General features: G+C 37.5%; 1 protein-coding gene across 10 annotated transcripts in view; it reads left to right on the plus strand.

Annotated features, from left to right (window-relative positions):
- LOC139170349 (polypeptide N-acetylgalactosaminyltransferase-like 6) overlaps positions 1-22,865 on the plus strand; it is a 306,275-nt gene that overhangs the window by 252,454 nt on the left and 30,956 nt on the right. For all 10 annotated transcript variants that reach the window (XM_070757439.1, XM_070757437.1, XM_070757438.1 and 7 more), the window contains one exon: positions 5,431-5,547. In XM_070757439.1, coding sequence (XP_070613540.1) covers positions 5,431-5,547 — 117 coding nt within the window. The remainder of the gene's footprint in view (positions 1-5,430; positions 5,548-22,865) is intronic.

Here is a 22,865-nt window from a genome sequence, read left to right on the forward strand (position 1 = left end):
GACTTGTGCAGAGAAGATCTGAAGCGGGAGTTTGTTATTTTACATTCTAAATTTTGTTAAATGCATACACAGTAATATCTCACCATATGTTAAATAGATATGATAACATCCTAGGAAAAGAAGAAGAAAGAAGAAAGAAAAGGTGTTGCTCTTAGAGCCTCGGACATGCTATTTGTTAAGAGACATTATACATTACACATTTAAAAGCTTAAATATATTAAGTTATGGAACTTAATAGCAGGTACACGTATGAGAAAAAATCTTGGATTTTTTGCACATTTGCTTCATAATATGGATTTGATGATACATGAGGATATGCTCTTTTTTATAAAGCAATTTTAAAATTTTGCAAACTTTGGAAAATGCTATAAGGAGATAGGTGGAGAGGTTAATGAGAAGAAGAGGGAAGGGTTTTTTTGCTCTTCCCTCCTCTTTCTCTTCTTTTTTCTTGCACTGTGCTTTTCTTTTTCTTGTATTTTCTTTTCATCCTGTTGTGTCTTTATATTCATAGTTACCTTATCTACTTAGTGTAATTTTCTATTTTCTGTTTATATCTCTTTGTGTTCTTATTTTTTTATAGATTTAATTCTATTTTTTTAACTTTCTTATTTTTAATTTTTTATATAAAGGAATTAGTAATTAAGTTTGTAATTGGATTAATTGGGCAATATTTGGTGATCCTACTTGTTTTGTTTTTTTTCTCCTTTGATTATGCTACCGCAAGATGTTTTCAATTTTTTTTAGGGGTATTTTTTAATAGGCGCTAATTATCTGTAAAGGGTTGACTTTTTTTTACACCTATGGTGGAGTTTACATATAGTTTTAAACATTATTGCATATAATTTATCTTCTGGTTACCTGTTATTTATTGGTATTATTGTGAAAACAAATATTTTTCTAGTGTGATGCAGGAGTATTTTGTCTTTATCCTTTGTGCCATCTTATTGCTGCTTTTAATTTTGTTGATGGCAAAATTAATAATATTTTGTTAATTTGGTGTATTTGCACTGTTCTGGTTATTTATTTATATGTATGTAATATGTTGATGTCACTTGAATATATTTTCTGCATTATTAACATATTATTAATCTGTCAAACAAGTGTACCTTGTTGTAGTGGCAGGATTTAATTTTTTTTTGTGAAAGGTAAATTTAATACATAATTGGTATGTCGCAAAATAAAGTAGTTTTAAAATGGCGGGGGGGGGCAGACACTTAGGCTGTATGGGGCCCCAAAATTCCTGATGGCGACTCTGCCAACATGAGATGCAGGTGGTATGTGAAACTATTTCCCCTCCCTCCTTGGAACCGGGTCCATGGTGCCCAAAAGGGTGGGGCTGCTTGAGGAAGACCAATGGCAACATATCACTCAAGGATACACACTCACACACAAAAGTCCATAAATTGAGGGTAAACTGTTACAGAAGTTGAGATTAAGACAATTGATGAGTCTAGTATTGTCTGTTATTAGTTGATCTAGCCCTAGACTGGTAATAGAATCGTAAAGGGTTGAATGTATGAGTTCAGTTGTACATTTGTTTAGGGTCCAGTTTATATGAGATAGGTTTAGGTCACCAAGAAATATAAGAGGATGTAGCTAGGAGGCTGCCCACATTAGTAGTGAAGTTAGTTTGTTCACATGTATGATGTCATAATCATAGGCTCTATAACAAAGTAGGAAGTGAAGTATGGTATTTAAGGTCAGTTCACAGATGATAGTTTCTGGAAGATCGAGTTCATGTATAACTTGCACCCTTTTTTAGGTTCAGTGATTTCTTATAGAATATTGCAACTTCACTTTCTCTACAGGTTTCATGATCAGATCAGTAAACATGATAGTCTCTTACTGTGATAATGGAGTTAGAGAGGGATGCGTTTAGCAATGATTTGCAGATAAATATGTCAAATTTAGCAATTTTTAATAAGAGAAGGAGTTCAGGTATTTTGTTAATTATGCTTCTTAAATTCATTAGTTTGCATTTAAGATTGGCAGTGGTTGATATTGAGGAAGTAAGGGGCATCCATACCTAGTTTTGGTTTATGTGGGGGGTTGTTTTTGGTTGAAGGTTGATTGGAAGTTTGGATGGTTTTGGGTAATGGTAGTTTCAAAGGTGGATGCTAGATTGCGCATCTTAGTTTTGATGCAGCAGTGCAGTACTCAATGTACAGGTCGGTTTGACCTTAGTTTTGGCATTTTTTGAGATCTGCTTGGAGTTTGCAGGAGTGGATTAATTGTAGTATAGATAAGTCAGGCCTTGAGTGAAGTTTTTTGAGATTGGAGTTGTTAGTACAGGGTACATGTTTGTTCTCTGCTCAGTGTATGTTGAAGGTCTCTTAGCCCAGCCATACTGAGATATACCAACACGAGTCATTTCTGATAATAGAGTTTATAGTATAAATGAATTATTGTTTGCTGAGTTCATTTTTGCAAAAGACTCTACAGAATTGTGGGGCCACTGAACCATCTCTATACTTAAACTCAGGTCCATCTCTGGAAACTCGCGGGGAATTTTGATGCAATAATTTTGTGAACCTGATATATTAGGTTAATATGTGACTTCAAGCCTAAATAGTATAGTTTTATTACATTTTTGTTCCAGTTTAAGGGTGTCTTTCATGAGTAAGGATATATTATTTGGATGGTTGGTAGATGGTTGAGCTAGTGATTGTTGAGAGTGTGCATGTGGTTGAGGTAGTGGTTGTTGAGCTAGTGATTGAGGTAGTGGTTGTTATATTGGAATATGATTTTGAGCATTTGAATTTCCATTTGTCTGTGCTGTAATTTTTTTTATCCAAAGATGTGAAGCATGGTAATTACATCATCCAATATTGGTAGACATGATGGACAGAAAGAAAGAAATGTGAGAGCTTTTTGTAGAAATTTGGCTACATTTTTGTTTATTTCCAGGCAGGTATTGTAGGCATATTTTGAGCATATGTAACATTTTTTGCAATCTTCATTCTCTTTGGTGGTTTTATATTTGTAGAATATATCATTGTTGGTAGAAGTATCTTCCATTTGAGAGAGTTTTATTGTGGATTTTTTTTATTTTTTGTTTAGCATGATTAATAAATAACAGTTGACAAAAGATCAATAGTCAAATAGTGGTTGACAGATTAGTTTATTTGTATCAATAATTTATCAAATTAATTAATTAATATCCATAATCAATGAAATTAATTAATTAATATTAATTAATATTAATAATCAATCAAACAATATCAGTCTAATCAATAAGTTTAATAATCAATCAAATCGATTAATTAATATCAATAATCAATGGAATTAATTAATATAAATAATCAATTAATATCAACAATCACTCAGTCTAGCCATCAATAACCAATCAGTTAATTAATTATAATAATTAATATATAATTAATTAATATTACCCAACCAAGTCAAGTGATCGATCATACCAGTAAAATATCAGAGTAATAAACAACAAATAATAATAGAATTTACAGTATCTCAAGTTAAACAATGCTTGACTAATGCCTGAATTATTGATTGATCAATTAAATGGGAATAGACAGTTAAATGCTATCATGAGAAATGATGGTAGGAAGGAATGTTCATTGAAAGACAACTAGACTACCAGAGGATCCTGTGGGTGAAACATGCTGAAAGTATGGAATACTGAAAAAGGTTGTTGAAACAGGCTGAAATACTTTTTCAAAATTGCTTTATTTGATTGCTTATTAGTAATGTAGATAGCAGCAGCTGGTTCTGGAGGGTCATTAAGTTTTAGTCATTAAGTAGCAGAGATGTGAAGTACAAATCCTTTTGTTTTAAACTGACTTTTAAATGCAGAATTCATGACCCCCACCTTTTTTCCTCTTCACTAGGCAGTTCTATTTTGTTATTCAAAAGCAAATAGCTGGGGGTGAGCAAAGTCTTGCTCATGGCATGGCAAGTCTGTGCTTCTTACTTTCACACTGAATTTATTAACTTCACTGGTTTTATTGCTTTGCACATGTAGCATTTTTGTTTTTGTTTTATTTTTGTGATTTAAGCTATGGAGCAGCTTTTCTCACAGTCAGAGGGGCTTTGATGTTTAGGAAGGTCGATGGGAGAAAGCTTTGCCTTGATGCTGGGGTTAAGGGAATGGCAATTCTTTGTCATTCTTTTCTGCCATTTTTTCCCTGCCTCTCATGTTTTAGCTACTAAAGGATCATGCTAAGACAAAAAGTTCTTGGTGCATCCTTGGTTGTTTGCTTCCAGACATTTCATTATCCAATTGGGTACCATTATCATTACAAGTGAATGTGGACTTTGCTATATGCGGTAGTTTATCCTGCTAGTTTTGGTGAAGATGTAGCTTTCTCTTTAGTCTTGATTAGAATATCGATTTACAAATTAATACTCTTCATTAGAGTATTGATTTAAAAATTTAGATATACAAATATATCTATTGAGACAATATTATTTCATCAGTGCTTTAAATGCATATTAACAAAATTGGCTCAAAATTGAACACAAAATGAATTTTACATTTGGCTAAGGAGGACTTAGTAATTTTATTTACACTCCCCTAATTATCAGATCAGTTGAAAAGTACACTTAATTACATGGTCAGCAATAGTGAAAGTTTTCACAGATCACCAAATCAGCTGCTTTTGGGAAATTTGCCAACAGAAATATTAGTACAGAATTTTATATACTAATATGAAAGAACTGTGTAAACCTCAATATTTCTCTGTAGCATCCAACTCCTGAGCAGCATATAGTGAATATCAACACAAGTTGATCAATTGAACTCAATTTTGATGTTTTGATTCAACTCATATAAATACAATAGGAGTGCATGTAGATTGGGATACATTGTATATTTCAATGTGCAAAACCATTGAAAACTGAGCAGATACAATGTAAATGTAAGTCAAAATATACAATTTCCTTCTTGAGCAGATTCCATTCTGTCAGAATGGCTTGTCACCTTGATTTAGCAAGGGTTTGTGGGGTTTATTGCAGTTACGATAAAACTGTTTCTTTTTTATTTAGCTTCTGTCTACTTACAGTGACAAAAATAAAAACTTACTCAATACAATGGCAGTACTCAATTGCAAGATATTGTAATATTAAAAGAATAGGTAGTACATCCTATCATACAGCTAAATTTTTACAAATAAGTAATTACAAATAAATCTGCAATAGAGTTCTTTATACTTATTGTAAATTCAACTTTGATTCTCCAGAATCCAGATGCTCCTTCTTTACTCCTCCACGTTTGATTAACAGATTTCTTTCTCATAAATCATCTTACAGGCTAAAACTGCAACTGATTTTTAGTCAAAAATAAAATTTCTTATCAATATTGTACTGAATTGAATTGGCACACACAAAAAAGTTATTTCTCTTTCTTTTGAGACAAATCAGCATTTTCCAAGCTGTGCTGCAATGCTTTAAAAAGATTTATTAATTTTACAGATTCGAAATGTGGCAGCTAATCTCTGTATGGACAGTAGGCATGGTGGAACAGGCACTGAACTCAGATTAGATGTATGTGTGAAGGATGGTTCTGAACGGACATGGTCACATGAGCAGGTATGTTGAGACAGCAAGCATATTTTAGGGATTTTTTTTCCATGCATTATTCACATTAGAAGCTCTTAGAATTATAGGGCTTGGAAGGAACTTGGGAGGTATTCTAGTTTAAGCTTCTGCCCAAAACAGGAAACCTTGTACCATCCTTGACTGTCCAATGTTTTCTTGAAAAACTGCAGCAATGGAACACCCACCATTCATCCAATATATTCTATATCCCTATGACACTTTCTGACTTTTACTTAGGCTTACAAGATAAATAAGCAAAACTTCTATCAGTTTCGATCCAGTTTCCATATCAATGATGTGGAAGAATGGCAGTGATCAGCAATTGATTGCCACAGCTGGAAATACCCATACCCAGATTTGAGCTTTGTGAAAAAATGTTAGAATAGATAAATAAAATAAGTAATAAGGTTAATTAAAAATATGGGGGTTTTGCAGGAGTAGCAAAAGAAAAAAGCCCTGTAATGCACTCATTTGGGATGGAATAACCAACAAACAGCTAACAGAATCTGACTCTCTTTCCCAGTTTAATTTGGCTGAAATACCAGTCCTTTATACATTTATTGTATATCTCATTTAAAAGCCCATTAATCATATGTTTAAAAACAGTAATAAGTCTCTTCCAAAAGAGAGCTAAAATCAGTTTTCATAAGATGTCTGGCATTCTAACGTGGGCAGCCTCTCATCTTTCTTGGTGACCTAAATCTACCTCTATTAAATGGTCGCTTAACAAATGTACAACAGAACTATACATTTAATCCTGTACAATGCTGTAACTAATCTGGGATTGGCTCAACTAGTAATCAACAACACTAACTCAACAACTGCCTTGATCTCATCTTCTCTATCAGTCCAAACTCTGTTTATGGATTACAAATAAAAGAACCTTTTTTCCAACATGACCACAGCATGATTGACTTCATGACTATTTCAATATACAACCTTTCAAAAATCAACTTAATGATGGAAATCCCAGTTATAATTTTAAATAAGCTAACTATGATTTCATAAACACTGACCTCTCATCTCTTCATTGACAAACCCTATTCACTGGTTGTGTTATTGCCGAAGACCATTATAACTTTTTAACTTGAAGTCAAAACAATAATTTAAATATATATATTGCTAATAACTCCCCAAAACAGGAAAAACAACCTACCCACAACACTAAGGAAGCTCCAAGCCAAAAAATATCTCTTTGTCAAAAAACCAAAACTGGCTACATAGCAAACTATACAAGCCGCCACTTTTCCCTCTAACCTGTGGGCCATGCAGCTGCGCAAGCATCAGGAAAGACACGTACAGGATTTTTTGAAGGTGCGCAATCGCTCGGTCATGTCTCTGCTTTGGTCGCTTGCTCATTTTTCACGTGAAATTTGGCCCCACGCCAATATTGTCCTGGATACTTCTGCCCCTCTTCCTTGGAGTGATACTTTTGGCTGGCTTCACTGAGTCTGGGCAGCAATGGTGTCGGCAAGTAGGAGCGGGGGGGATGGGTGTTACCGCTACAAATAGAAAGAAGCCAGCCAGCCAGCTGAGAGTGAGGTAGGAGAAAGCAGCCTGCTTTCTCCTGCCGGGGTGCCTGGCTGCACTGTTGATTTAATATTAACCACACTACCACAGATATTTTTCTCTCTGTGGTAGTGTGGTTAATGTTAAACCAAAAGGGCAGAGCTGCCTGCAGGGGACAGAAGCCGTTCCTCTTTCAGACAAGCTGCTTAAAACTTTTTTTTCTCTCTCTCTCTAAGAACTTTGCTGAGGAAGGCAGAGAAGGAGGCCGGGGGAGGCCAGGAGCTTGCTCCCACCCACCCCTATGCCGGAGGACCTTTGGCTAAGGCAAGATGGGCAGGCAGAGAAGGAGGGCGGGGGATGGTCAGGAGATCCCTCCCACCCCTCTTACGCCTGGCGGACCTTTGGCTAAGGCAAGATGGGCAGGCAGAGAAAGAGAGCGAGGCAAGGCCGGGAGGCCCCTCCCACCTCCCTTACACCTGGCGGACCTTTGGCTGAGAAGGAAGGAAGGAATTAAAAGAGGAAAGAAAGGAAGGAAGGAGGGAAGGAAGGAGGAAGGAAGGAAGGGAGAGAAAGAAAGCAAGAGAAAGAGAGAGAGAAAAGGAGAGGAACGAAGGAGGGAGGGAAGGAAGGAAGAGAGAGAAATAGGGGGGGAAAGAGAGGGAGAGAGAAAGGGAGGGAGGAAGAGAGATAGCAAGAGAGACAGTGAGAAATAGAGAGAGAGCAAGAGAGAAGGAGAGAAAGAAAGCAAGAGAGAGAGAGAAAGAGAGAAAGAAAGAGAGGGAGAGAGAGAGAGAGAAAAGGAGAGGAAGGAAGGAGGGAGGGAGGGAAGGAAGGAGAGATGGAGGGAGAAGGAAGGAAGGAAGGAAGGGAGGGAGGAAGAATGAGATGAATGGAGGGATGGACGAAGGAAGGACTTTTGAGGGGGGGTGTAAATTTTTTTACATTTTTCTTTCAAGATACATTCAAACAATACAGTGTACCATCTAATTTTCTATGAATAAAATGCGGTATTTTGTCAGTAACTAATATCAATCATCAAAAAAGTTGCAAAAGGTTTTTTTTCTAATGTTGTCATCCTTTTCTTTTAATTAAATTCCTTCCATAATGTTCCTTCAAAAAGTACAACACCAATTATATTTCTAACTTATTAACCATTATGCCAAAGTGCTTCCTTCTTTCTTTATACATTTTTCTCTAAACCAAGAAAACCTTGTGTAGCCAATCAGATGTTAACAAAAGCAAATTAAAAACAAAACATAAACATATACAAATTTCAGACTTCTTCCCCTCCTCTAAATAGTACATTTACCTAATCCAAAATGTAAAAAATATTTCAGCCCATCTAACATTTAGCCAATTAATAGTTATCTACCTTTCTTACTTAATTATTAATCTTACATTTCAGTCAACTTGAGAAAAGAAAAAAGGGGGAAAAATCTAAATATTCTCTATTTTCAATCAATTAAAAATCATTAATATCATTAATCTCCCCAACAATTCTAAATTCAATTCCATTTATGCATTAATCCAAATCAGTATCACCTACTGCATATTTTATTATAATCAATACTTCTAACTTTATTAAAACAGACCAGCAATTCCTAAATTCATATATCTAAATAGAAAAAACAATTAAAGTTTAAAAAGAGCAAACAAAACAATACTCTAAACTTAATCAACCCTTCTCAAACTCCAATTTCTTTAATCTGAGCAGAACTTTGAACTCAACCCTTTTTAATTTTTTGTACCCTCTTTTAATCCCCCTTTCCATTTTATTCTTTCTATTCTTCCTTCTAGGAAGGAAGAACTTTGTTAGAAAAATAAAGGGGTTATTGGATGAAACTTTGGACACTTGACAACGTAGTTATGATGGTGGCAATGTCCCAGGGTTGTGTGAACATCTTTTGGGATCTTCTGACAAGCAACTGCAGGGATTCACTTTACAACTGTGACTGCGCCCTTTTCACACTTAGGACCTTTGCAGCAGCCCGATGATCGCAGGATCAAAACTTTGCTGCCGTTTCATATTTATGATTGTTGCTGTGTATCCTGAGGTCACCCTTTTGTTCTAACCGATCCAGGCATGAAAATTTGCCGCTCAGACATTATACTTTTCCGTCCACACCGAAAAAAAATTAGAGGGAACATTGCAAGCCACTATAAAAATTTATGCCACAAATAAAGATTGAATGCACAAATTATCACAACAAACAAGAGGAAAAACTCCAACGCACAAAATCCAACTGTGCATTCTACAATTTCATAAACAACAAACTTAAATATATGAGAACCATCCCATCTTTAAAAGGACTAACAATAAAGACTGTAATGATGAAATCGTTAAAGCCAACCTCTTTAATACATTCTTCAGCTCAGTCTTTATAAACAGCAACAACTCATGTCCAATATTTCCAAGTCGAACCACAAACAATTACAATGATCTAATACACACTGACTTTACAGAATACAATGTTGTAAAGGCACTACACAATCTAAGCCATCTCCATTGGACCAAATGGACTATGTGCCTACTTCTTAAAAGAACCTTTCCACTGTCGTATCCAAATCTCTGAGCATAATTTTTGATAAATCTATCTTTCAGAACCAGCTCACTACCCAGTCTATGGTCACTAGCCATGGTCATCCCCATCTTCAAAAAGGGAGACCGCAGCCTAGTTGAAAATTACAGACCAATCTCTTGATGTTGCATCACTTGCAAAGTCATGGAATCAATAACCAATCCATTACCCCCCCACACACACTTAGAGAAAAACAACCTACTCTCTCACAAACAATTTGGTTTCAGAAAAAAAATCTTGTAATCTGCAACTTCTACACTGTAAATACATATGGACTACACAACTTAACCAGGGCAAAGTAATAGGCGTAATTTATTTGGACTTCTGCAAAACCTTTGACGCAGTAATACATGACAAAATACTTCTAAAACTAAGATCTTATGGCATGTCTGGAGCCTGCACAAATGGATAACTGCATTCCTGTCAAACAGACAACAAGCAGTCAAAATAGAAAGTACTTTATCAAACCTGTTAATAGCAGTGTTCCCTGAGACAGTGTTTCAGGACAAACTATCTTTATTTATTACATAAATGACAATTGTGATAATATAAAAAGCAACTGCTTCCTCTTCGCAGATAATATAAAACTATTCAACACCAGTGACAATACTACAACACTTCAAAAAGACTTTGACTGTGTATTCAAATGGTCAAACAATTTATTGTCTCAATCAACAAATGCTCAGTCTTACACATTTGCAAAAATAATCAAAACACAAAATATAAACTTGATTATCATAACCTTGTAGACTATCCCCACTCAGTAAAGAAATTTGGAGTACTCATTTCTAATGATCTAAGTGTCAGAACCCACTGCAACAACATTGCTAACAAAGCATTACTTAACTTTATTTTGTGTAGCTTCTTTTCTGGTAATATTGTACTTTTAATCAAAGCATATAAAACATTTGCTAGACCAATTCTTGAATACAGCTCATCTGTGTGGAACCCACATCAGACATTAATATGATTGAGAATGTCTAGAATTTCATGAGAAAAAAAAGTAATACTTTATTCCACCAGACTTGAAATTTTGAGCCTAGATAATTTAGAACTATGCCACCTTCAATCTGATCTAAGTGTAGCACACAAGATTACCTGCTACAATGTCCCACCTGTCAATGACTACTTCAGCTTCAACTACAATATTACACATGTTCATGCAAACTTAATGTAAACCACTCTGAACTAGATTGCAAAAATTCAACTTCGGCAACAGAGTGGTCAATGCCTGGAATATTATTACCTGACTCTTTAGTTTTTATCCAAATCCCCAAAACTTTAACCTTAGCCTGTCTACTGTTGACCTCACCCCATTCCTAAGACGTCTATAAGGGACATATATGCACCGTTGTGCCAAATGTCCCTGTCCTAACGTACCAATGTATTTGTAAAATATCTTGAACTCATAACCATGCTTGTACATCTTACATGTTCACAATAATTGGGTTCACAATTTGTTTGTTTGTTTGTTTATTTATTTATTGAATTTGTATTGTAAACAAGGATTGTACATAGAATAATATGAGACCTCTGAAAAGTATAAGCATGCATATGTACTCAGTGCTTGGTTTGGGCCCCTCTTGCAGCAATTACTGTGTTAATGCGGCAGGGCATGGGAGCTATCAGCCTGTGGCACTGCTGAGGTATTATTGAAGACCAGGGTGCTTTAATAGCTTCAATCAACACAGACGGTGGAAACTTTTGCATCTCATTTGGAAACCAAGGCCCCAGAGTATGGAGCAAGAATGAAGAGGCACACACTGCAAGATGCTTGATGTCCACTGTGAAGTTTCCACAGTCTGTGTTGATTTGGGGGTGCCATGTCATCTGCTGGTGTTGGTTCACTGTATTTCATTAAGTCCAGGGTCAACACAGCCTTCTACCGGGAGATTTTGAAAGATTTCATGCTTCCTTCCACAGCCAAGCTTTATGAGGATGCTGACTTCAATTTTCCAGCAGGATTTGGCACCTGCTTACACTGCCAAAAGCACCAAAACCTGGTTCAATGACGATGGGAGGGAAGAGGGAGGGAGGGAGAGAGGAAGGAAGCAAAGAAGGGAGGGAAGGAGAGAGGGAGGGAGAGAGAAAAAAAGAGAAAAGGAAAGAGAAAGGAAGAAGAGGAAGGTAGCACCACAAACCCTGCCACTAGATGTGGCTTCAGAAGACACTTTGAAACAGCACAGGAATTTAGGGCTGAGAGATATCTCAGAGGTCATCTAGTCCAACCCCATGCTGCAGCAGGAAACCTTACATTGTTTGGATTATGTCGGTTTCCTCTAACAGGAAAATTGCCAGAAAGAAGGAGTTTACTAGGACAAGGCTGCCATGCAGAGGAAGACAGAGATAGTCCTTGACTTATGTCCACAATTGTGCCCAAAATTTTAGTTGTTAAGCAAAATCACTGTTAAGTGAGTTTCACCACATTTTACTCAATCCATGACATTTCCTGGCTCTAAACAGTCATATGCAAGATAGAGAAGAACATCTGAAAGCATATGAAATGTCCTAATGTCCAAATAGGGTAACAACTGGTGCACCAGGCGAACCTGGGCAAGTGCCCTCCTCACCACAGCTGAAAGATGGTGCTCCAATGTTAGCTGTGATCGAGGAGGATGCCCCAAGTTGTGGACCCTCTTCAAGGGGGTCAATAACTCCCCCCCCCGGTAATGGATGGAGAGATGGAATTGTCCTTGGGAGGCAAACCCCACAGCCACTCCGTCTTGTCAGGGTTGAGTTTGAGCCTGTTGACACCCATCCAGCCCCCAACAGCCTCCAGGCACCGACACATCACTTCCATCGCTTCAACAGATAAAATATGTGATAAAACCCAATTATATATGGTATACTGTAATAAAATTATAATCCATAAACTGTGAGATCCAAAGTCAGCTTAATTCTAAAAGGGAAAGGAATAAGCATTGCAAAGGGTTTACCACATTTGTTACATAAAATAGCTATGGTGAATTAGACACATGTTTCTGACAAATCGCCATTAAGTCAATGATTTCTTGAGCTTTAATCTATATATTGAATAAATAAAGATCAATGTGCAGGAAAAGTAAAGAAAAAAAGGTGACGAATTGAGCTAATATACATCATATTCCTAATCTATTTCCCAATCAGCAGCGCATGACGCTTATTGACTGGTTCAATCCATCAATCAGAACAGAGCTTGAAGGGACCTTGGAACTCCTCTAATATAACCACTTGCTTAAGCTTATACCATTTCACACAAGTGACTTCCACTGTCTTCGTAAAGATGTCCAGAGATGAAACACTCACAACTTCTGAAGGCAAGCTATTCCACTGGTTAATTGTGCTTCTTGCTAGAAAGTTTTTCCTTAATTTCAGATTGCTTCTGAAACACACACACACACCCCACAGGGAGAGGGAGGGAGGGAGGGAAGGGGGAGGGGAAGGAGGCTACCCCAGACAGGAACTCCACACTCATTTGTTATTTCAATTTCTGCCTTACTTCTGATCAAATAAAAATATAAAACTCCAGCTATTTCTCCTAAAAAGGCTGCTTCCAGACACACAGGCAGGCAGAGTGGAGGGGAATGAAAAGGAAGAAATGAAGAAGGGGGTGGATTCTTGCTCCTCTGATTGGCTAGTGGCAAAGGGTCCCCTGCGTCCAAAAGACCAGGGTGAAAGGGCTTTTGAGCCCATTTGGAAAAAGGGCCAAGGGAGAAAAGGCAGCGTCTGAAAGGCTGGGAGGCGGAAGCCTGGGGACAAAACAGGCATGGCCAAGTGGAGGAGGTGAACAGTCCTATTCCGCTAGGGCTAATCTTTACATCCCTTCACAAAGAATTATCATTAACACTTTTTAGAAGACCTACTGACTTTGGATCTCATAGTTTATGGCAGTGTTTTTCAACCAGTGTGCCGTGGCACACTAGTGTGCCGCGAGACATGGTCAGGTGTGCCGCGAAGCTCAGAGAGAAAGAAAGCAGGAGAGAGAGAAAGAAAGAGAGAAAGAAAGCAAGAGAGAGAGAGAAAGAAAGCAAGAAAGAGAAAGAGAGAGAGAGAGAACAAGAGAGAGAGAAAGAAAGCAAGAGAGAAAGAACAAGAGAAAGAAAGAGAGAGAAAGAAAGCAAGAGAGAGAGAAAGAGGGAGAGAAGGAGAGAGAGAAAGACATAGAGGGAGGTAGTGAGGGAGAGAGAAAGAGAGCAAAAAAGAGAGGAAGGAAGGAAGAGAAAGAAAGAGGGATGGAGAGAGAGATAAAGAAAGAGGAAGGAAGAGAAAGAGGGAGAGAGAAAGAAATAGAGTGAAGGGGAGGAATGTGCCCCAGGGTTTCGTAAAGGTAAAAAATGTGCCGCGTCTCAAAAAAGGTTGAAAATCACTGGTTTATGGATTATAATTTTAGTACAGTATACCATGTATAATTGGGTTTTATCACATATTTTATCTGTTGAAGTGGTGGAAGTGATGTGTAGGTGCCTGGAGGCTGTTGGGGGCTGGATAGGTGTCAACAGGCTCAAACTCAACCCTGACAAGACGGAGTAGCTATGAGTTTTGCCTACCAAGGACAATTCCATCTGTCCTTCCATTACCCGGGGGGGGGAGTTATTGACCCCCTCGTAGAGGGTCCGCAACTTGGGCTTCCTCCTAGATCCACAGCTAACATTAGAGCACCATCTTTCAGCGAGGAGGACATTTGCCCAGGTTCGCCTGGTGCATCAGTTGCGACCCTATTTGGACAGGGAGTCATTGCTCACAGTCGCTCATGCTCTCATCACCTCGAGGTTCGACTACTGCAACGCTCTCTACATGGGGCTACCTTTGAAGAGTGTTCAGAAACTTCAGATTGTGCAGAATGCGGCTGCGAGAGCTATCGTGGGGCTTCCTAGGTTTACCCACGTCTTGTCAACACTCCGCGGCCTACACTGGCTGCCGATTAGTTTCTCATCACAATTCAAGGAGGTGGTAATAACCTATAAATCCCTACATGGCATCGGACCAGAATACCTTCGGAACCATCTTCTGCCGCATGAATGCCAGCGACCAATAAGGTCCCACAGAGTTGGCCTTCTCCAGGTCCCATCGACTAAACAATGTTGTCTGGCGGGCCCCAGGGGAACAGCCTTCTCTGTAGCGGCCCCGGCCCTCTGGAATCAACTCCCCCAAGAGATCAGAACTGCCCCCACCCTCCTTGCCTTTCATAAACTATTGAAGACCCACCTATGTCGTCAGGCATGGGGAAATTAAAATACCCCAGGGCTTATATTGTTGATGTATGGTAGGATTGTGTTGCATGGTTTTAATAATGGGTTTTTAGATGTCTTAATTATATAGGTTTTTATAGATAATTATATAGTCTGAATTACACTGAAAGCGCAATAACAACCAGGGCAGATGTATTACATGGCATACTAACTCTCCTTAGTATGTACGTAAGTCATTATATTTTTTTAAAACAACTGAATTTTACAGATGACTTTCAGGGGAGCCTTATGTAGAGTTGATAGTAGTTATTCAGTTATAAGATAATAAGGGCATAAGTGATTATCCTTAGTGCATCCAATTCCAGGTGCAATTAGTGTAACAAGCTATAACTAGATGCAGTAGACTCACTTGACCTCCTACTTTGAAGCAAGAACTGTGAGGCAAGAACTTAAGTTGCAATCTATCTTCCCTAAAGGAAAATAGCACAATTGTTAATCAAAGTGGTTTTATCTTGGAAGCAGTATGTTTCTGATTTAAATGCAATCCATCTTGTTTGAGTTACTTCTAGTCTGTTGTTCCATCCATGCCCTGATAGCCTCCAGGCACTAATTCAGGACTTCTGAATCCACCACTTGACCCAGGTAGACATATAAATCTAATATCAAGAGCCATGATGGCAGTGTGATTAGAATGCAGTATTGCAGGCTAATTCTACTGACAGCCAGCAGTTCACCAGCTCAAGGTTGACTCAGCCTTCCTTCCATCCAAGATTGATAAAATGAGGACCCAGATTGTTGGGGGAAATATGCTTACCATTTAGAGAGGGCTATAAAGCACACTGAAGGTTAAGTACTATTGCTACCAATTGCAATACCTCACTCCAAACCAATGGATTATCTTTTCTCACCCTTTTCTACCAGTTGGATATACCCATTCAGGAGCAAAATCACCATAAAACAGTGTTTCCCATGCCCAAATTTTTATAGGCATTTCAGAAGAATACCATACTTGATAATATCAAAGGCTGTTGGATAAGAACGGTTATATTTTCCATACAAAATCCTATTACCAGCCACTAATTAGAGCAGCGGTTGTCAACCTTTCTAATGCCGCAACCCCTTAATACAGTTCCTCATGTTATGGTGACCGTCAACTATAAGTCAAACGCCAATTCTCCCAACAGAACTTTAAGCTGATTGGCAGGAAGGTCAGAGGTCACCCCGACTGTAAACGCCTGATTGGTCGGATTGTAAAAATATGTTCCAAGGTGCCAGAATAGAAGCTTTAGTTCCTAACAGCATGGGGAAATTGTCTTTTCCCATGGTCTTAGGTGACCCCTCTGAAACGGTCATTCAACCCCCATATTAATCAGTTGAATGATGGACCAATCCATTAGTACAGACCTGACCTCGTTAACAACTATGTCTTATTGTGTTAGCAAATACTTCAAAAGAAAAGGATTTAGGGGTAGTGATTTCTGACAGTCTCAAAATGGGTGAACAGTGTAGTCAGGCACTAGGGAAAGCAAGTAGGATGCTTGGCTGCATAGCTAGAGGTATAACAAGCAGGAAGAGGGAGATTATGATCCCGCTATATAGAATGCTGGTGAGACCACATTTGGAATACTGTGTTCAGTTCTGGAGACCTCACCTACAAAAAGATATTGACAAAATTGAACGGGTCCAAAGACGGGCTACAAGAATGGTGGAAGGTCTTAAGCATAAAACGTATCAGGAAAGACTTAATGAACTCAATCTGTATAGTCTGGAGGACAGAAGGAAAAGGGGGGACATGATCGAAACATTTAAATATATTAAAGGGTTAAATAAGGTCCAGGAGGGAAGTGTTTTTAATAGGAAAGTGAACACAAGAACAAGGGGACACAATCTGAAGTTAGTTGGGGGTAAGATCAAAAGCAACATGAGAAAATATTATTTTACTGAAAGAGTAGTAGATCCTTGGAACAAACTTCCAGCAGACATGGTAGATAAATCCACAGTAACTGAATTTAAACATGCCTGGGATAAACATATATCCATCCTAAGATAAAATACAGAAAATAGTATAAGGGCAGACTAGATGGACCATGAGGTCTTTTTCTGCCGTCAGACTTCTATGTTTCTATGTTTCTATGTTTCTATTTGATAAAATCTACGAAGTAAAAAAAAAACTTTAACAATATTGAAAAGCCACCATTTCTTCAGTTTCCATCCACTCTAGCTTCCAAGCCAGTATTTAGACAAGTGATTTTATCCATGAACTGTTCACCGAATATTGCACTAATGGAATCTTCCAGCCTATCCTTCCTTTAAAAATATTTAGAATATTCAAAATGGTATCACTGAGGAAAAAGTTGAAAAATAATTCTTTGTGTCTCTTATTGTCATAGAGTGGACACAATTTTGAACCAATATGTACATGTGAATGTATTCACTTCTCATTTTCGGCTAGCATTGTTCCAGGAGTGAGATTTAGTATGAAGATGGTCGTGGTGATAGACCTGGATTGGGGATATTACATCAATGCTAGTGCTCTTTGATCTCTCAGGAGTTTCCAATACCTTTGTAAGGGGCGTGCATAAGCGCACTATTGTGCCTACCATCCCTGTCCTATTGTCTACTTTTTATCATTACTTATCAAATGTTTTATATGTACAAATTATCACCCTATAATTGTTTGACAAATAAATAAATAAATAAATAAATAAATAGTATCCTTTTGGATTAATTTTAGGGGTTTGGGATAAAATGCATGGTGGCTAGTTTCAATCCGTGATGATAAATGGGGGGAAATTGTCCCTGGCCCTCTCACTTATGGGATGCTACAATGCTGAAAGCTCTCTCTTCTCATGTTTATCATTTAAAAAAAAAGCATTGAGTGAGCCTCAATATACTGATTATACCCAGTTATATATCTATATTATGAGTAGCCAAGTGTTGCAGTCAAAATCCTAATCCAGTGATGGCAAACTTATGGCACGGGTGCCACAGGTGACACGTGGAGCCATATCTGCTGGCATGTGAGCTGTTGCCCTAGCTCAGTTCCAGTATGCATGTGAATGCTGGCCAGCTGATTTTTGGCTCATACAGAGGCTCTGGGAGGGTGTTTTTAGCTTACAGAGAGCCTCTGGGGGAGATGAGGGAGGGTGTTTTTACCTTCCCCCAGCTCCAGGGAAGCCTTTATAGCCTGGGCAGGGTAAAATTGGGCCCACCAGAAGTTGGGAAACAGGCTGTTTCTGGCTGCTTTTGCCGGCCCCAGGCATTGAATTATGGGTATAGGCACTCACGCATGTGCGATAGTGCGCACACACACTCTTTCAGCACCTGAGGGAAAAAAGGTTCGCCATCACTGTCCTAATCCAATGCCTAGATACGATATAATTTTGGACAAGGAGACTCCCATCCTATTGGACCAAGGGGCTGCGTTTATTGGAGTTCCCAGATAGTGGAGGTGATCCACTGTTGACTCTCAGTGAGTTGTACTTGGATTCTCAGGTCCTGCTTCATGTTCAGGTGGAAGTGGAGACAAAAGAATCATTCAAAAGTACATCAGGTACCAGTGGTATCCTTTCCTGGATGAGGAGATTCTTTAAATAGTCATGGCATAATCATATCATGATGTAATTTCTATTTGCATGTATATAGAGTTGCCTTTGAAACCATTTGGAACTTGTATCCAGTCCAGAATGCAGCAGTGATAATAATGGGAGTGCCATAATAACTACCTGTTGGCAGAATTCAAGATCCTGATTTATTAATTTAAAATCCTTCAGGGCCCAGGATTTGGCTATCTGAAGCCTTCTCTTCCCAACTGCACCTACCTAGCACTTTGGGTTTTCTTGGTTAAACTGCCTAAACTGTTACAGTTATCCAGAATGCTTTTCTCCTAGAGATTTTAATGGTTCTCAACTCTGCATAGGGACATAATGATTGTAGAGACTTTCTATTTGGTTTTAATAGCTTTATGACTGATATTTGTTTTCTGATCAGTGTGCCAATTTATATGTTTGGTAATTTTAAACTACATAGAGTCATCTAAGATACAGGTGCCCTTGGAATTTAACAAATAATTTTTTCTATGCCATTTTCAAAGATTTTATCTTTTATTTTATGTATATATTATTGATGGAGAATTGGATTTTTAACATAAATAATAGGACTATACTGTATCTTTCCAGTTCTATCTGTGATTTTTCTGCATCCAGGTATTATCTGATCAATTAGTTTCAGTTTTATCAATATTTAGTAGTCAAAGTTGTCTTTTTTATTTTTTGACTTTATGACATGTGTAAATATAGCTTGTTCTCAGACAGCAAAAGCCATTCCTGCTGGGTTTTTTAAGGTACCATTCTTAAGCCACCATCTTGCTTTGGTATTATATGATTTCTCTTCAGTATCTTTTCCAAAAATGCTCATGGAATGTTTTAAATTTCTAATTTTCTAATCTCATTTTAAGCCATTGCCTTTTATAATTATATTTAGATTCCATTTATGCAAAGAACCCTTAATACAGTTTTTTATTAATCTTGATCATAAAGCCCTTCTTTTTATCTAATTTTTCTCCTCTGAAAAAATCCTTAGAAGATATGAGTCTTAGGAGAAGGGCAGCATAAAAATCAAAAAAGTAAGTAAGTAAGTAAGTAAGTAAGTAAGTAAGTAAGTAAGTAAGTAAGTAAGTAAGTAAGTAAGTAAGTAATGGAATCAATTCCCCCCAGAGATTTGTGTTGCCCCCACCCTCCTCACCTTCCATAAGAGTCTAAAGACTCATCTATGTCACCAAGCCAATGAATGTATAGTGGGTTTGTTTGAATGGGTATGTGTGCATGCTAATAGGCCTTTCAGGTTTTTAAAATGTAATTCTTAATTTTAATTTTTAATTATTATATCTCGATGTATACTGTTTTTATATGCTGTAAGTCGCCCCGAGTCTTCAGAGAGGGCCGGCATATTATTATTATTAATAATAATAATAATAATAATAATAATAATAATAATAATAATAATAACAACAACAACAACAAAAACAACAAAACAACAAAACAACAAAACAACAACAACAACAACAACAATAACAACAACAATAATAATAATAATCCCCACTGATGGGTACGCCTTGTCATGGTAGTGGGGCTTGTGTGCTTCAATGAAGCTGAGAGCTGTGCCGGTGGTAGTGTAAACTACTGGTAGGTCTAACCTTGCCGGAGTGGTCAAAGCAGAGGAGCCAGACTAAAACGTACCTAACCCATTTAAACTAATGGAGAGACAAAACAAAAAGAAGTCCATACTGGCTCGGTCATCGCCCAGGATAAAAAGGACCGCGGTGGCTGCTGTGGAACCTGGGCAGCCATCGACAAATGAGCTACAGGAACAAAACAAAGCTTACAAATCAAAAAGCGGCAGAAATTCTCAATGTCAGAGAATCACACAACCATGAAGTGTTATTACAACTCGGAGCCTGAAAAACGTGGATATCAAAGACGGATGTACCTATTATTATTGTTGTTGTTGTTGTTGTTGTTATTATATAATCAAATCCCAATCATAATCAATATTTCTTCTAATAACATGAATATTTAGCAGTTATAACACTTAATCAATTAATCAAATTTATATCAATTTATATTAATCAGATTGATATCAATTTATATCCTATTAATACGTTTCATTCATTTTCCTTATATTTCTTCCTCTAAATTCATATAAACCTTTAACAGTTTTGATACTTCTAATAATGCTAAAAAGAAATACCAAAAAAAGAATTATTGTATAGTAATCAAATTCCAATCATCCAGTTTCAACAAGTTCTTTGAACTTTCATTCTTTTTCTAAACTCCCCCAATTTCTCTCGTCATTTTGTACCCCACTTTCTTTCCATTTTTTTCTTTCTCCTTCTCCTCTTTCTATATTTTCTTCCTGTTTTTCTCAGTCTCTCCCCCACATTTCCCTTTCCCTTTTTGATTTTAATCCACTTTTTAATTTGCCAAATCCAGTATCTTTTCCCATAGCCTATCTTTTTCTTATCACTGTTCATCCCAATGTAATCATAGTATAAAATTTGACCATTGGCCCATCCATTTTCAAATTGTCCCTTCCTTTTGTCTCTATAATTCTTTGCTTTCTCTCCTTCCACATCACTAATCAACTCAATATAATCAGCATAATAAGTAATATGTCCATTAGTCTGTCCATTTACTGGATCTTCATTCATTTTATTTTCATAATTATCTATATTTTCTTCCAACTGGTCATCCTTTTCTGATTATTATTCTTTGCTTTGTGTTTACGATCATAATTTCAAAGTCTTTCTTGTTATTATAATCATTATTAAAAGCCTCCTTCTTCTCTGAAGTTTTCCGTATGTTTTCATTGATTCCATCTGCAAATTCCTTAAACTCTCTCATTAAGTCTTCACAACAACCTTTGAAAAAAAGTGTAAAATCCTCCATGTCATCAATGTCAAAAGCCCCAAATGTTTGTAATAAATCCAGCTGTCTAAGAATGCCCCTCCAATATCCTAATAGAATTTACTTTCATCTATTTCAATAGGGCAACTGTTTTGATTTTTAATGTAGCCTTTTTAGAGTTCATTCAGAGTTCAGACAGTCAGCAGATGAGAGTTCTTTCTTTTTTATCACAATTGGAGACAAAATAACCTGTGGTTTATCTAGACTAAGGGGGGAAAATCTCTTGCTTCAAGGTCAACAGCTGAGTAAGTAGCTAATGGTGAAAAGTTAGTAGAAAACCTCTCACCAACAGAAATTTCTTCCCAGCAGATGGCACTACCAAACAGTCCCACAATTTTTCTTCTTTTGTTTTGTAATTGTGTATATTTCTTCAGTAAGAAAGCAATAAAGATCAATGTTAATTAAAACCAATATCTTCTTAATTCTTCTTAAGTCCCTAATTTTCCCACAGTGGGTTTTAGTTATAGCATTCCAAATTATTCAATAAATTAAATATAGAACACTTCTGTTATTTCATTAACCACTTCCCCAAAATTTTCCTGTAAACTGTTTAAACTTGAGGGGGGAAAGTCCCAAATTCTTTTCTGGCAAAATAGCTCACAAATCAATCAGCTCCTTTTCTCCTCGACCTCCAGCATTTTGCTTGTTACCTTCTTTCCCAGATGACTTCCAGCTTTTTAAACCAATCCATCATTCTGTTCATTTTCCATTTCCGTCGGTCGAAGGCTCTATGCTGGCTCACTGGAGGGGAAGGGCTTGCTGACATCTTCCAGTTGCCAGTGGTGTCCCACTTAATCCAATTCGGTTCTGGAAGAACCAGGTCCCCAAACAACAAGGATTAGAGTTTCCCTTCAGGATGAGGGAAACTCCATAGCACCACAGTTTTTGGCCCCACCCTCTCTCTGCCAGTTGTTCTTCAAGCAGGAGTAGTAGGAGACCCAGTTACCACCCCAGATTGCACATGGGGTCTGTCTGGGTAATGCAGGTAATTAATTGACATGCTTTCCTTGTTTGTTTATGAAGAGAAAAGCAAGAATATATTTACTATTATACACACATAGTCCATAAATTTGGCCATATGTATTTGAATATATTTGCTTGGTGGTTTTAGAGCTGGTTAGGACACTATAGCGGTGGGTTGTTCCTGGTTTGGCCTGGTTCAGTAAACTGGTAGCAGCAGCAGTGGGAGGCTCTGCCCACTCACTTGGAATGCTTCTGCTCGTGTGCAGAAGCATCACACTTGCACAAGTAATGACAGGATTTACAACCCATTACTTAAGCAGTATTTGAATCTATTAACAAATTCAGTCAGAAATCTCAAAAGCCTTCTGCTCACCCTGGTGTCGAATCAGCTTTACAGAACGAGCACAGTCTGTCTCAGAAAACCCTGAATGTAAAGTCAATCTTGTCAGTACCCCAATAAAATTGTATTCAAGGACTTTCCCCTTACATTGATTGAATTAAACAGTAAAAACTGGGAAAGTGCAGACAAGTAAGCTGTCTTTCCAGTAGGAAAAATTATGCCCACAAGCAGAAGATATATATTTTTGAATATAAACTCCATACCTATCTTAAATAAGGAAAAGAAT

Source organism: Erythrolamprus reginae, chromosome 7 (genome assembly GCF_031021105.1).
Source record: "Erythrolamprus reginae isolate rEryReg1 chromosome 7, rEryReg1.hap1, whole genome shotgun sequence".
Lineage (NCBI taxonomy): Eukaryota > Metazoa > Chordata > Lepidosauria > Squamata > Dipsadidae > Erythrolamprus > Erythrolamprus reginae.